At 39.6% G+C, this 15,093-nt stretch overlaps 1 protein-coding gene across 4 annotated transcripts in view; it reads left to right on the top strand.

The window, feature by feature from the left end:
• Positions 1–15,093, top strand: part of ift88 (intraflagellar transport 88 homolog) — a 302,741-nt gene that overhangs the window by 262,350 nt on the left and 25,298 nt on the right. For 3 of the 4 annotated variants that reach the window (XM_043691899.1, XM_043691897.1, XM_043691901.1), the window contains 3 exons: positions 2,535–2,685; positions 5,341–5,456; positions 7,128–7,180. In XM_043691899.1, the coding sequence (XP_043547834.1) occupies positions 2,535–2,685; positions 5,341–5,456; positions 7,128–7,180 (320 nt within the window). The remainder of the gene's footprint in view (positions 1–2,534; positions 2,686–5,340; positions 5,457–7,127; positions 7,181–15,093) is intronic. The other variant, XM_043691900.1, reaches the window with a different exon arrangement.

The raw sequence follows: 15,093 nt of genomic DNA on the forward strand, positions 1-15,093 counted from the left end.
GGAATGCTGGTAGGGGAGGGGAGGGAAATATATCCTTGGTGGTGGGGTCCGTTTGGAGGTAGCGGAAATGACGGTGGATGATGGGCTGTACATGGAGATTGGTGGGGTGGTAGGTGGGGGCCAGTGGGGTTCTGTCCTGGTGGCGGTTGGAGGGGCGGGGCTCAAGGGCGGAGGAGCGGGAAGTGGAAGAGATGCAGTGGAGAGCATCGTCGACCACGTCGGGGGGGAAATTGCGGTCCTTGAAGGAGGCCATCTGGGTTGTATGTTTTTGGAACTGGTCCTCCTGGGAGCAGATGCGGCGGAGTCGAAGGAATTGGGAGAATGGGATGGCGTTTTTGCTTCCTGTGTGGACAAAAGTGGGGACTGTGAGGAGGATGAGCAAACTGACCATGGTACAGGGAGCTATTCAAGATGGTGGAGAAAAGTGAAATGGAATTATAATTGGGACAATATAGTTAGGAGAATAGACGCTGTTCTCTTTGTCCAGAATTGAGATTCTTGAAGGTAGTGTTGCCTGCTTAGTGCCTGGGTTCAGGATATCTTATCTGAACTGCAGAGCAACTTAGAGTGAGAGAAGGAAAGATCCAGGTGATGTGGTCCATGCAGATACCAAAGATGTAAGTAGAGCAGTTCTGCTGAGGCAATATGAGCAGACTAGGGCTAAATTAAAAGGCAGAACTAAAAAGGTAATAATCTCCAGAAAACCATGAGTGAATTAAAAAGTCATATGTTGACATGAATTGAGAATTGGTAGACAGACAGAAAGCAGAGAGTGGGAACAATCAAAAGATTTGGAACTTGTCCACAAATAGCTTTTGATGCTAGGTCAATTGTTTATTTTAAATCTGAGATAGATAAAAGGTATTTAGGGATATGTGCCAAAAGCAGATAAATGCAGTCAGACCAAAGCTCAGTCATAATCTCATTGACTGTCAGTGCAGGTTTGTAGGGCTAAATGATCTATTCCTGTTCCTAAGGAATAAAAGAGTCTTTTTCCAGTGCCAGACAGTAAGTTGTAAGGGACCGCAAAGATCATAGTTGTCCATGTCTGTTTGAAGTACAAATAAATCATTTGGATCAGGCACCCAAATGCAGTATTTCCAAGTTTACTGATGAAACAAAATTTGGTGGGATTGTGAATTGTGAGGGGATACAAGGGGGCTTCAAGCTGATGTAGATGAGTTGAATGAGTGTGCAAATACATGACAGATACAGTATAACATTACTAAATATGAATTTATGCTCTCTGTGAAAAACAGAAAGACAGTATTATTTAAATAATGACACAAAATGTGGATGTCGAAAAGGATTTTGGTGTCCTTGTACACCATTCGGTGAAGTAGACCAGCAGGTGCAGCAAGCAATTAGGAAGCCAAATGCTATATTGGTCTTCATTGCAAGAGGAATTTAATTGAGAAGTAGAAATGATATACGGGGTCTTGGTGAGATCACAGGTGCAGGTGCATAGTTCCTTGAAAGTGGATTGCAGGTTGGCAGAATATTGAAGAAGGGGCTTGATACGCTTGCCTTAATTGGTCAGTGCATTGATTATAGGAGTTGGGAGGTCATGTTGCAGCTGTGCAAGACATTGGTTAAGCCACTTTTAGAATACTGCATACAATTCAATAGGAAGGATGTTGCTAAACTTGAAAGGGTGCCGATAAGATTTACAAGGATGTTGCCGGGACTGGAGAGGTTCAGTTATAAGGAGAGGCTGAGTAGGCTGGGGATTTTTTTCCCTAATGTTGAAGGCTAAGGGGATACTTTATAGAAGTTTGTAAAATTATGGGGGTTTTGGACAGGGTGAACAGCCAAAGTCTTTTTCTCAAGGTAGGTGAGTCCAAAACTAAAGAGCATAGGTTTAAGGTGAGAGGGGAAAGATTTAAACAGCATCTAAGTGGTAACTTTTCCACGCAGAGGGTCGTACATATATGGATTGAGCTGCCAGAGGAAATGTTGGGGGCTGGTACAATTACAATTCAAAAGAACCTGGATGCAGGTATGAATAGGAAGGGTTTAGAGGAAAATGGGACAACTGCATCGAGTGGGACTAGATTTGATTGGGATGTCTGGTCAGCATGGGCAAGTTGAACCAAAGGGTCTACTTCCATGCTGTATGACTCTATCTAAATTTTTTTTTAGAAACTACATGAGCCATGAGCTAATTGAATCATGCTAGGAACAGGGTCCTGATGAATCACATAACTAGGGCTTTAGATATGGCTTTAAACTAAATAGCAAAAACTGCTTTCTATTTGTTGATTTTTGCTTGTGCTGTTCATCCTCTAGTTGAATCCACTTACATACATTTTTGCTTAACGTTGTGTAATTATGGACAACTGTATAAAAGTTATTTTATTACCACATCCAAATTGATGATCATGAGTTCTATTTATTGCTATTGTATTATTTAGCAGAACATGACAATGATACCAAAGTATACAAGAAGGATTGCTACAGTATATTTATCCACATGTGACAGTAGAAATTGTTACTTTTAAAGAAAACCTGATCCTTGACTCACAATGTTTGAGATATGAAATGCTGGAAGATCTGACTCAAGCTATTGAGTGGCTCATGCAGTTGATTAGTGTTGCACCCACTGACCCACAGGCATTGGCTAAACTAGGAGACCTGTATGACAATGAAGGAGACAAATCCCAGGCTTTCCAATATTATTATGAGGTATTTAATCAACAATGGTCATTCTGGGGATTTTTTAATAACTGTTTGCTAAACCAGTCGTGTAATTGAATTCTCAAATTAAGAGTGGGCCCCAAGATTATTCAGCGTATGTAAGACTGGTACATAAGATTGTGGCCACTCAGACAGTAAATACAAATTATTACATGTGTGTACAACAAAACAGACAATGAACAAGGTTTTCTCATTCACTCAGAGCAGAAATATAAATTAGAAGGACTAAAATCCTTTAGAACTAGCATTCAGTTTGTAAAGCCAATATTTATGATATAACTTTGTGAACTGCTGTCTGTACTATTTGCCAGAATTTTCTTCTAAAGCCACTTCTCTTTGTTACACTTTTATGATCTCTGTAGAAATTGATAATTTTTTTAAAAAGATTTTTGAATTCTTAGTGATAGACTTACAGAAATCATATAAGATTTTAAATATTATGAACTTTACTGTGGTATGCAAATGGTTGTTTGTTCGTTTAGAACTTGACTATTAGTGAAAAAAAACATTTTCTTAAGCTTTTCATTGTGCATTCATTGGGTCATTCACAAGAGGACCAGTGTAAAGGAGATCAGCATTTTATACTACATAAGAAGAGAGTGCTGATTGATCAGCATGGTCACTATGATTTGTGAAGGCATTGGCATGGGAAATGCCTTGGATAGATGATGACTAACAGTTGACTGTCCAGCTTTGATTAAATCTGGCAAGTTGACTAACTGATCAAGGAGAAAGTGAGGACTGCAGATGCTGGAGATCAGAGCTGAAAAATGTGTTGCTGGAAAAGCGCAGCAGGTCAGGCAGCATCCAAGGAGCAGGAGAATCGATGTTTCGGGCATAAGCCCTTCTTCAGGAATCCTCCTACTCTTTCCCCATTATCCTGCACAGTAAAAGCACGGCTCTAAACAAAATATGATGTCAATGTGTTCAGTCTTGTTCCCGTCATTTGTGAGAATATCAATGGTCAAGAAGAGCAACATTTTATAGTACCCATGAGAGTGCTGATTGGTATTGGCAAGTTTGCTTTGATCAGTAGAGGTATTGTCATGGAGAATGCACCATTTGGAATTTGACTAACAGTTAACTGAGCAGTTTTGTTTCAATTTAAACAAGGCAGATTGATTATAATTAGTCAAGGCATTATGCTGAGAAATATACCATGAATGGCTGTTGCTTATAGTGTTATACAGTACCAGGCTCAAACTGTGTACAGGCACACGTTCTTTGTGTCTGCAAAAAACAGGGCTCTGTAATACACGTAACTTCCAGTATGTGCAAGTGTGCCACGCTGTGAGCCCAACTGACAAGCTTAAATCACAGAGATCTAATGCTGGATACTGTGGTTTGAGTTTTGGAAGCACGGGCGAGTGGGAATAATTAGTATCTTACCTGTTGCAAGCATCTTCAAGGACCTTCTGTTTGATATAATCTGCCAGTCTACACAACTAACATTACATTGGCGCTGAAATTCATATATTACACACACACACAATTATGAGAGAGGAAGGGCATCATTTTGGTATGACGGCAACATCCTATTACTGGCAAACATGACTTGTTTTGATATTGCACAGCACATTCACAAACCTTTTGAGATACCATAATCTTCCAGAATAATCTGTACAATGTCTAACATGAGATATGATTTGGTGATTTGGCAACATTTGCCAAATAATCCTGAGTGTGCTAAGAAGTATGCTGACAACCAATTTAAGGTTGTCAGTCAGGTTCGCAGTGTGCCAAACTCTCATACTGGAAGCTAGAAATATTAAATACACAGTGCCCAATCCTTGTCAGACATAAAGAAAATAGAAACATATTGAGTCTATTTCATACTAACAAATTAGATCACAGCCATTCTTTTGTTCGTTCTTCAGAGCATTGCCTTGATCAGTTAGAGCTGAAAAATGTGTTGCTGAAAAGCGCAGCAGATCATAATGTTCATTCATAGAATAGATGTAAACACATTTTTTTATTCTTTATATGGAGAACAATAGTAAGAAAACTATAAAATTGTAAAAACTCAACATAAATGTGGCACCTGTCAATGAGGGCCAGTTGTGGAAGGTGTTGCTGGTTCCTAGATACTAGTAACCTGTCCTAGCCCCATAGGTGACATCATCCCCAAAATATCGAATAGGGTCTTGAGTCTTGGCCAGAATAAACATGGATGCTTTACTTGCACTTATGGAGAACACCACAAAACTTTGTGACCCAAGTGTATAATGTTATTCCAAACAATTGATGTCATTCAGTGAATTTAAGGCTATTAACATTATTTTAAGATTGAAATGAAAATAAATGTGTTTGTTTAGGCCAGTCAAAATCCCTTAGATTGCTGCACTGCCATGTAGTTTACATGGTTGAAATCTTTGTCTCCGGTATGTCCTTTTAAAATACTTGACATTTAATTTAGACTGTTTAATAAATACTTATGAGGAAAATGTTAATTTTGTACCAGACATTATTTTGGTAAATAGGCAGTGTGATTTTCAAGATGTAATGCTGACATTCATGAATTTCAAACTTAAGTCCTTGAGAAAATTTAAATAAAAATCTCAGTGAGGAAGCGTTTGGATAATCTTGTATTGGACACGTAATGCTATCCATAACTAGCACCTTGTATCCTGTTATTTTTATCAGTCGTTTAGGTATTTTCCATCAAACATTGAGGGCATTGAATGGCTTGGAGCATACTACATTGACACACAGTTCTGTGAAAAAGCGATTCAGTACTTTGAAAGGGCAGCACTTATCCAGTAAGAAATATTTTATTTTTGACATTGTATGTTGTATTTCATTATTAGGTGTAACAAGATGTGGCCACTAAAGAGCACTGGCTTCTCTGAGTATCACACGGAGAAACTATTCATTCTCAAAAGAGAGCTATCATTCTTCTCTAAACGGGCAAATGATATAACATCTGAAAACCCTTTGATAGTAATGCAGTTTCCCCAGGACTAATCTGAGGTGCCTCAGTATAGATAATGCACGAGTCCTGGAATGCTCTTGGGGCCCACAACTTTCTAACTCCAAATAGAAATGTTATCCCCGAGCCACAGTTTTCACTGAGCTTCAGAAAGCTTCATACCCAAGATTTATTATCTTCCCAAATGACACTGACGCATAAGCATTCAATGGATTGTTTGAGAATGAGAACCTTGACTCCCTTTAAAATTGTATTTACTTCTTGGCTTGGAAACATTGATTTTTACGATTACATTAATGACTAAATTATTAGGAGAAGGTTATTCAATAACTTAAGTTTACAAATTTGCTAAGTGTCTTGCCTCAGTATGAAGATACTGTGTTAAGTATTCTAGTTGGCGGTAAATGCATTTTAGTGGCATTGCTGTACAATTCTCCCATTGCTATGTTCAAATGCACAGTTCATAGCATAGATTATGCATTTTATAGAGTCATAGAGTCATAGAGATGTACAGCATGGAAACAGACCTTTTGGTCCAACTTGTTCATGCTGACCAGATATCCCAACCCAATCTAGTCCCACCTGCCAGTACCTGGCCCATATCCCTCCATTTTGATTAGATGCCAATCATAACTTTTCTTTTAAACAATAGAGGTTAATTACTTATAAACTTTCCAGATATCCCCATTTATTTAATGCTGAATTTCTGATTTATTTGTTTTTTAAAGCTGTTGTTAAACATTATACTGGTGTACACAGTGCCAAACAGGATTGAGAAAGTGATATATATGTCATGTGGAGTGGCACAGTGGCTCAGTGGTTAGCACTGCAGCCTCACAGCACCAGGGACCCAGCCTTGGTAGACTGTTTGTGTAGAGTTGCATGTTCTCCCTGTCTCCGCGTGGGTTTCCTCCAGTTGCTCTGGTCTAGGTGAATTGACGATGCTAAATTGCCCATAGTGTCCAGGGATGTGCAGGCTAGGTGAGTTGGCCATGGGCAATGAAGGGTTACAGGGATGGGGTGGGGGTGTGGATCTGGGTGGGATGCTCTTCGAAGGTGGTCGGTGTTGACCTGTTGGGCTGAATGCCTTGTTTCCACATTTTAGGGATTCTATAATCTATTCTGTGATGTCCCCCATGCACTATGTTCTCTATCTTAGGCAGGGAATTATATAAGGTATCGGGTAAAAGGATTTGAGAGAGAGAAAATCAGTTGGTAAATTACCTCTCTTCTTTCTACTTTTTGCACTACTCAACATAGCAAGATGAAAAATATTGGTCTTGGATGCCTGGGAAATGGTGAATACTCTGCTTTTGTATAAGGTGTCCTAAACTGAAGAATATGTTGGGAAAGTATAATACAGTAGATTTAAGATGGGAAGTTTAAAAAAAATCTTAAAACTTTGAAGAGGCTGTGTTTATAATTGAAAACTGTGCAAAAGCAATTAATATTTCTTCTTTGGTTTTGAAAATAATGTTTTATTACTATATTTTTAATGCAGACCTACTCAAGTCAAATGGCAGTTAATGGTGGCTAGCTGTTATAGGAGAAGTGGTAAGTTAAATACTTGATTATTACCCAGACTCAAAATATTTTATCTCAAAATACATTAAATGTCTCAGACAAAAACGTCAGCAAGACTAAGTAAAGTTAGAAATATGTTTTCATTTAACATCATACTCAACAGAAAACTGTGTAAGGCAAAAAGTAACACTTGGGGATTGAATGATATAATATAATGTAATAGTACAGTATGTAATAATTATGTTACTGGATGCATAATCCCAGAGGCAGGAATTCAGATCCCACCAAGACAGTTCTTTATACAATTTAAATAATGTGAATGATTCATTAATTTGGAATTTTAAAAAATAAGCAGTTATTATTAATGGTAACCACAAACCACAGGAGTATTGTTAAAATCTATCTGAAATCTGCTGATCTTACCAGCCTGCCTAGTATATGACTACAGATACCCAGCACTGTTCAAGGTTTGCATAAAGATTTGTAGCTCTGATGCTGATTGCCATCGTTGTGGATATGTTCATTGAGCTGGGAAGTCAGTTTGCAGACATTTTGTCTCCTGTCCAGGTGATATTTTCAGTGCTTTAGAGTCTCACTGTGTCTTCTGGAATTTATTTAGTTTAGTTCCTGCTGCTTCTGGTTCTGGTAGTTCATTGTAGTAGCCGATATATTGGATCTAGGTCTGTGTGTTTGTTGATGGAGTCCGTGGATGAGTGTCATGCTTCTAGAAATTCTCTGGCTGTCCTCTGTTTGATCATTGTGTTGTCCCAGTCAAATTTGTCGTCCTTGTCATCTGTGTGTATGACTACTAGGGGCAGCTGTTCGTGGATGCAGATTGCTAGTTGTCTGCCTCTTTGTCATATATGGTGTTTCGTGCAGTCTTTGGCACGGCAAAGCACACAGTCATGTGGTTGAGTCTTAACTGCTCTTTTAAATCTTCTCTCAGTGGCAAGCTGTTCAATTGTATTAAACCAGTACAACAAAGACTGATTAAAAATAAAACTAGGTAGACCATCAATATCAACATAGACACTGGATACAACAAACGTACAGACAGCCCAGTCAATCCTCCAACTACCTTCTCAAACAATGCCAAACTCAGTGGACAGAACTGTCCCACGTACTGGTCAAGTTAAAATCAAAGACTCATCTTCAGTCTTGAAGACTCATCTTCATCTGGACCTCCCTATCAATGCTCTGGATGCCCTATCCACCATCAGAATATAAGACCATAAGACATAGAAGCAGGATTAGACCAATTGGCCAATCAGATCTGTTCTGCCATTCAGTGAGACCATGGTTGATCTGACAATCCTCAACTCCACTTGCCTGCCATTTACCTATAAACCTGGATTCCCTTATTGATTAAAAGTCTATCTACCTCACCCTGGAATATACATTAATGACTTGGCCTCAACAAATCTCTGTGGTAAAGAATTCCATAGATTCACAATGCTCTGAGAGAAGAAATTCTTCTTTATCTGTGTCTTGAATGTGTAACTCCTTATTCTGAGATTGTAGATTCTCCCTAGATTCTCCCACAAGTGGTAGACAATTAGGAGACTACACTTGAGAATCCACAGTATTGACTCCGTACCCGATGGTGATAGCATCAGAACAAATGGGCGAGTAAAGCTCTTGTTAGTTATGATTTACCATCCTCCCTAAGCTCATAGAGTAAATGGTCTAGAATTCCTACAGTGTGGAAGCATGCCATTCAGCCCATTGAGGCCATGCCGCTGCTCGAACAGCATCCCACCTGGTCCTACCCCCCAACTCTATAATCCTGCATTTCCAATGGCTAATCTACCCAGCCTGCATATCACTGGATACGCAATTTAGCGTGGCCAGTCCACTTCACCTGCGCATCCTTGGACTGTAGGAAGAAACCGGAGCACCCGGAAAAAACCTACACAGACGCGGGGAGAATGTGCAAACTCCACAGAGACAGTCGCCCAAAGGTTGAATGGAACCCAGTTCCCTGGTGCTGTGAGGCAGTAGTGCTAATCACTGAGCCACTGTATCGCTCATGAAGCTGGTGAAGAAACAGCCCCAGAATATACTCCAAGGACTGCTTGGTAACACCATTACTGCTTAAGTCTGGAGACATAGCTGCCAGATTAACTAACAAATAGCAAGTCTGAAAGAATCAACGCAATTTTGTCCTGACCAATCTACCTGTTATAGATGCAACTAGCATCAAAGTATTGGTAGAGTGTGACCTCCATGCCGACATATGCAGAAAATTAATTAGAATAGGAATGGGCCATTTGGTCCTTTGAGCCTGCACCACCATTCTATAAAATTATGGCTGAATTGATTGTGATCTCAACTTTCCTTTCCTGCCTATCGCCCTTTTTCTTTGACTCTTTTCAATCGAGAATCTCTCTGATTCAGCCTTAAACATATTCAATGACTCCATTGCTGTCTGGAAAAGAATATTGCAAAAACTGTCAATCTTAATATCTCCTCAATTCTATTTTAATTGTTAGTTTAAATCATTATGTTGGTGACACTACCATTGTGTGAAATGGGATAAATTCAGAAGAAATCCAGTAATTCAAAACTGGGCTTCCACATGGTGCTATGAATTATCACTAGCAACAGAATTGTATTTTGCCACAATCTGTAACTCATGACTGACATACTTTGCTATTATCATCAAGTCACCTTGGTTCAATGAAGAGTATTGAAGTCATACCAGAGAAAATAACTTCAAATGTTTTAGCAAATATCTTGAAGGTATGCCAGTAACAGCACCAAGTATATCTAAAAATGGATGCCAGCCTGGTGAAGCTGCAGACTGTGTGTGCATGAAAAAGACAAGACTGTAACTATCTTTGGCCATTTTGGACATCTTTATATCCATCTATGACAGAGGCCTCTCCTATTTCAGGTGCCAGTCTTCAGCTAGTTCAGTTTATTTTGGTTCATTTTAAGTGGAGGAGGTGATATAGTAATAATGTCACTGGACTAATGATCTAAGACTATAGACAAATGTTCTAAGGTGTGAGTTCTATCAAGTTAGAAGTTCGAATTCAATAAAAAACAGTAATTAAAAAATAGTGAAACTGGAACCACGTAGCCACTGTCAATTGTCATTAAATCTGTTTGGTTCACTAATGTCTTTTAGGAGAGGAAATCTGCCATCCTTGCCTTATCAGGCCTGCAAGTGACTCCCAAGTCTGCACAATGAGGTTCATTGTTAACTGCCCTCTGGGCAAAATAAGGGATGGGCAATAAATGCCAACCTAGCCAGTGGCACCTGCATTCTGTGAATTAATTTTTTAAAATTCCAGACAATGTCAAGAAGTAGCTGAATAATGAAAGCCCAGCAGTTGATGGACTTCGTCCTAGAGTCTTAAAATAACAAGGTAGTTGATGCATTGATTGTATTTTCCAAATCTCCTTTGATTTGGGGATGGGACCATTAGATTGGAAGATAACAAATGTAACTCCTTCATTCAAAAATGGAGAAAGACATAAATCTGGAAACTACAGACCAGTTAGCTAAAAATCTGTCAAAGGGAAAATGTTTGAAGCTGTTACAAAACAAGATGCAGCAGGGCATTGCAGCAAGTTCAAAGTAATAAGGCAGAACCAATGTGCTATTGTGAAAGGGAAGTCATGTTTCACCAATCTATTCCAAAGAGGTGCAGATTTATGTGGATTGGCCATGCTAAATTGCCCACAGTGTCCAGGGATATGCAGGCTAAGTGGATTAGCTATGGGAAATGCAGGGTTACAGGTATAGGGTACAGGGGTTGATCTGGTGGATGCTCTTCGGATGGTCAATGTGGACTAGATGGGCCAAATGGCCTGCTTCCATACTGTAGGAATTCTATGATTCTGTTCATGTACTTTGAGAAAATGATGTGTTGCACATAGATAGCGAGCCAGTAGTTGCACTGTACTTAATGACAAGATGATGTAATTGCGGAGCAGAAATAGAAAATCAGCCCACAAATTTGCTTCAATGAGATCTTGGCTGATCCGATAACCCTCAATTCCATTTTCCTGCCTTCCACATGACCCTTGATTCCCTTACTTGAATATTCTTAACGATCCAGCCTCGACAGCTCTCTATGGTAAAGAATTCCACAGATTCACTACCCTTTGAAAGAAAAATTTCCTTCCAATCTATCTTAAATCAGTGACTCTTTATTCTGCGATTATGCCCTCTGGCCATAGACACTCTCACAAGGGGAAACAGCATATCTGTATCTACAGACTTGTATGTTTGAATATTATTGCTTCTCATTCTTTTAAATTCCAAAGAGTACAGGTCCACCCTAGTCAACCTCTCCTCATAAGACAGTCCCTCCATACATGGGATCAACCTTGTGAATCTTCTCTGAACTGCCTCCAATACCAGTATGTAAGGAGCCCAAAACTGTCCACAGTATCCTAGCTACGGTCTGACTAATGCCTTGTGCAGTTTTAGCAAAATCTCCTGACTTTTATACTCTATTCCCTTTGCAATAAAAGCCAACAGTCCATTCGTTTTCCATGATTCATGCCCGAGGACTCCCAAATCCTCTGTGCTGTAGCTTTCTGCAGTTCTTCTTCATTTAAGTAATATTCTATTATTCCACTTGTGAAACTTCCAACATGTGATGTGGAACATCAGAAACATTGCTTTTCCATATATATATATATATATGTATGTCTGCAGACCTCATTGAATTCAGTGATACATGCCATAGTTAATGTATGTCTGAGATAGGAAAGAATTGGGAGCACAGCTGTAAAGACTTGTTTTCTGTATTTTTGATTGTGTTCTGAAATGGGAAAATCCTGGTTTAAAAACCAAAGATTTTCGAAGGATTACTGCACCGGTTAAAGGCATGTTACGTAACACTCATTGTAAGTGTTGTTTATGCATCTGTGGTTTCAAACAGTGGAGAAAACCTAATTACAGACAAGCTAGAGCTAGGGGACACAGAGATTTGACTAGCACCATGAGTTGATTGGTTTTTGGATTATCAATGACCAGTTATCAATGACAAAGTCCTCCTTCCCTACCTGCCAACAACTATGTGATTGTTTCCCAGGTAGCCTAACAGTTTGGGGGTGTGAGTGTTCAGGTAGAAACAATTGCACCTGTGGAAAGGAAACAGCAGATGCAGAGCTCTCAAGCCCAAAGATAGCTAGTTTAGTTTTCCTCATTAGTTGCTGTTAGATGTGACTTATTTTAAGTCAGAGAGTTTTGAATGTATAATTGCATAATTTATATATAGTAGAATATATTGAACTGGTCGTTTTGTGCCTCCTTGCAATCAAGTGAAATATCTGGAGAAGAAAGATCAAGATAGAGCACTCTTATCAACAGACGGATCATCTCATCAGATCCTGAGAGCCGGGACTACTGAACTGCATCCCTAGTCTTTCCCTCCAGCCATAACACTTTTCAAATGTCTGCCTGATTCTGTATGTATATGTGTAGAAGGAAGGTTTTTATAAGTGGGTGAGAGTTTTAACTATTAGATTAATAAGTCGATGGTTCATAATTCATAGAATCCCAACAGTGCGGAAGCAGGCCATTTGACCCATCAAGTCCACATCGACTCTCCAAAGAGCATTCCACTCAGACCCACCTTATGTCTGTGACCCTGCATTTCCCATGCTAATCCACCTGCAAATCCCAGGGCATTAAGCGCAATTTAGCATGGCCAACCACCTGATCTACACACATTTGGACCAGAGCACCCAGAGGGCACCCATGCAGACACTTGGAGAATGTGCAAACTCCACACAGTCGCCCAAGCATGGATGTTGAACCCAGGCCCCTGGCACTGTGAGGCAGCAGTGCTAACCACTGAGACACCATGCTGCTGTAGTTAGTCTATTTATTTGTAGTAAATAGTAGTTCTTGTTAATGTAGAAATCTGGTCTATGCTTTCTGTCAACTAGGATCTAAATGATAAGTGAATTGGGGAATTATTCATATTGATTAAAATCTTTAAATTTTGTGATGATTCTGGGAATTGCAAGCCTTGATTTCCAGTGTGCTACCGTAATGAGGTGTAAACAACATAAGACAATTCCTTTCTGTTGTAATATGTGTTCATTACTCAGACAGTATGTCATCTTCACCAAGTTCGTGCACATACTGCAACCAGGAATGCGGTGAAGCAGATGAAAGGGCTTCTGAAGGTGCAGTTCAGCTGTTGGACTGAAATGGGGCATCTTCCAGAAAGAGTGCGCCTTATCATTCTGGCATGCTGTGCTTTGCACAACTGTTGCAGGTGATGTGGTTCCATGATAAATTCTGAAAAAGTGGAGTTTGAGAACATTCTAACGTGGAGAATCCCCTGTTATCAACATCTTGGAGGCTAGCATTAGCCAGAGATTTAATAGGAGTAGTCGGAATACTACAGCGAGTAACTCGCTTGACTCCCCAAAGCCAGTGCACCATCAATGGGACACAAGTGAGTTCAATGCAATACTCCCTACGTGCCTGAATGAGTGCAGCTCCAACAACGTTCGAGAAGCTTGACACCGTCCAGGACAAAGCATTACATCAACATTACATCTACAAATATCCACTCCCTCCACCACCAACATTCAGTAGCAGTGATATGAACAAGATGCCTTGCAGCAATTCATCAAGGTTACTTAGACAGCACTTTTCAAACTTCCATTAGAAGGATAAGGGCAGCAGATACATGGGAACATCACACCACCACCTGGAAGTGCCCATCGAAGACACCCATCATCCTTACTTGGAAACAGACTGCTGTTCCTTCAGTGTCATTGGGTCACAATGCTGGAATTCTCTCCCTAATAGTATTGTGGCTCCAACTGCAGCACATGGATTGCAGCGGTTCAATAAGGTAGCTCACCACTAACTTCTCAAGGGCAGGTAGGGATGGCTAATACTGTCCCAGTAAACAAAAGAAGAATTAGGACATTGAGCTGGTGGTAGATTTCCTTATGCATGACAGCTCAAGGACAAAGGAATAGAAGCATATCTTTTTAATTTCCCAACATGGCTGACTTTTTTTTTTAAAGCAGGATGTATAAGGGTCCCTAATCAGAAACCATGTGTATCCTATTAGGAATGGAAAAGTTAAATCAATTAATCCCCATTAGGCTGCTCTTACTGTCCCCCATTGATAAAGCTAAGAGCCAGTTGCCCACTTCAGCCTTTTGTACAGGAGATGCTAATGCAAATGGAGAAAATGTTGTAGAAAAAAAAAGATGTAATCCATCAAGAAAAATAAAAACAATATTTTTATTTTGAAGATTGTTGATTGACTAGCATTCTTAATTTGTATTTAAAGATACACATGGACCATCTTTAGAGTTTTCCAATTGTACATCCTTATGTAGTGCTAATTTGCTATGTACAAAGTTACAACAACAATAAATTACATATATATAAAACATCATTAGCATAGAAAAATACATCAAAGAGCTTAACACCAATTTTGAGATTGAGGTACCAAGGAGCTAATCAAATTAGGTGATCAAAAGCTTTAAGTATGTATGTATTTAAAAGCATCTTAAAAGAGGAGATAGCAAATTAGAATGGTTTAGAAAAGGATTCAAGAACTGGGAGCTTGGACCTATGCTTCCTAAGAGTTTTCCCACTGTGACCCCAATTCCAGGCCTGAAAACTGTTGTGACCCTTAGTGAGTGGTAAGAGAGATGGGAAGACCCATTACAGCAGAGATGGGAATCAGCTGTTGCTTCCCCAGAGTCTGCAATGCCAGAATTTTAGTACACAATGCCACTTGAGACCTCAGTCCCCTCTTTGATGTGTCCTGGCCCAGATAGCAGAAAGCATGACTTCTAATGGAGGGGATTGGTAGCTAAAGGTAGCTAAACAAGGAATAGTGGGATTTGGAGAATTGAATGAGGTTACAGAGATTAGAGGGAGGAGGTGAAAGGAAGTTGAAAATGAGGGTGAGAATTTTAAATTTAATGTGGAGCTTTGA

Source organism: Chiloscyllium plagiosum, chromosome 6, assembly GCF_004010195.1.
Source record: "Chiloscyllium plagiosum isolate BGI_BamShark_2017 chromosome 6, ASM401019v2, whole genome shotgun sequence".
NCBI classification, from domain to species: Eukaryota; Metazoa; Chordata; class Chondrichthyes; order Orectolobiformes; family Hemiscylliidae; genus Chiloscyllium; species Chiloscyllium plagiosum.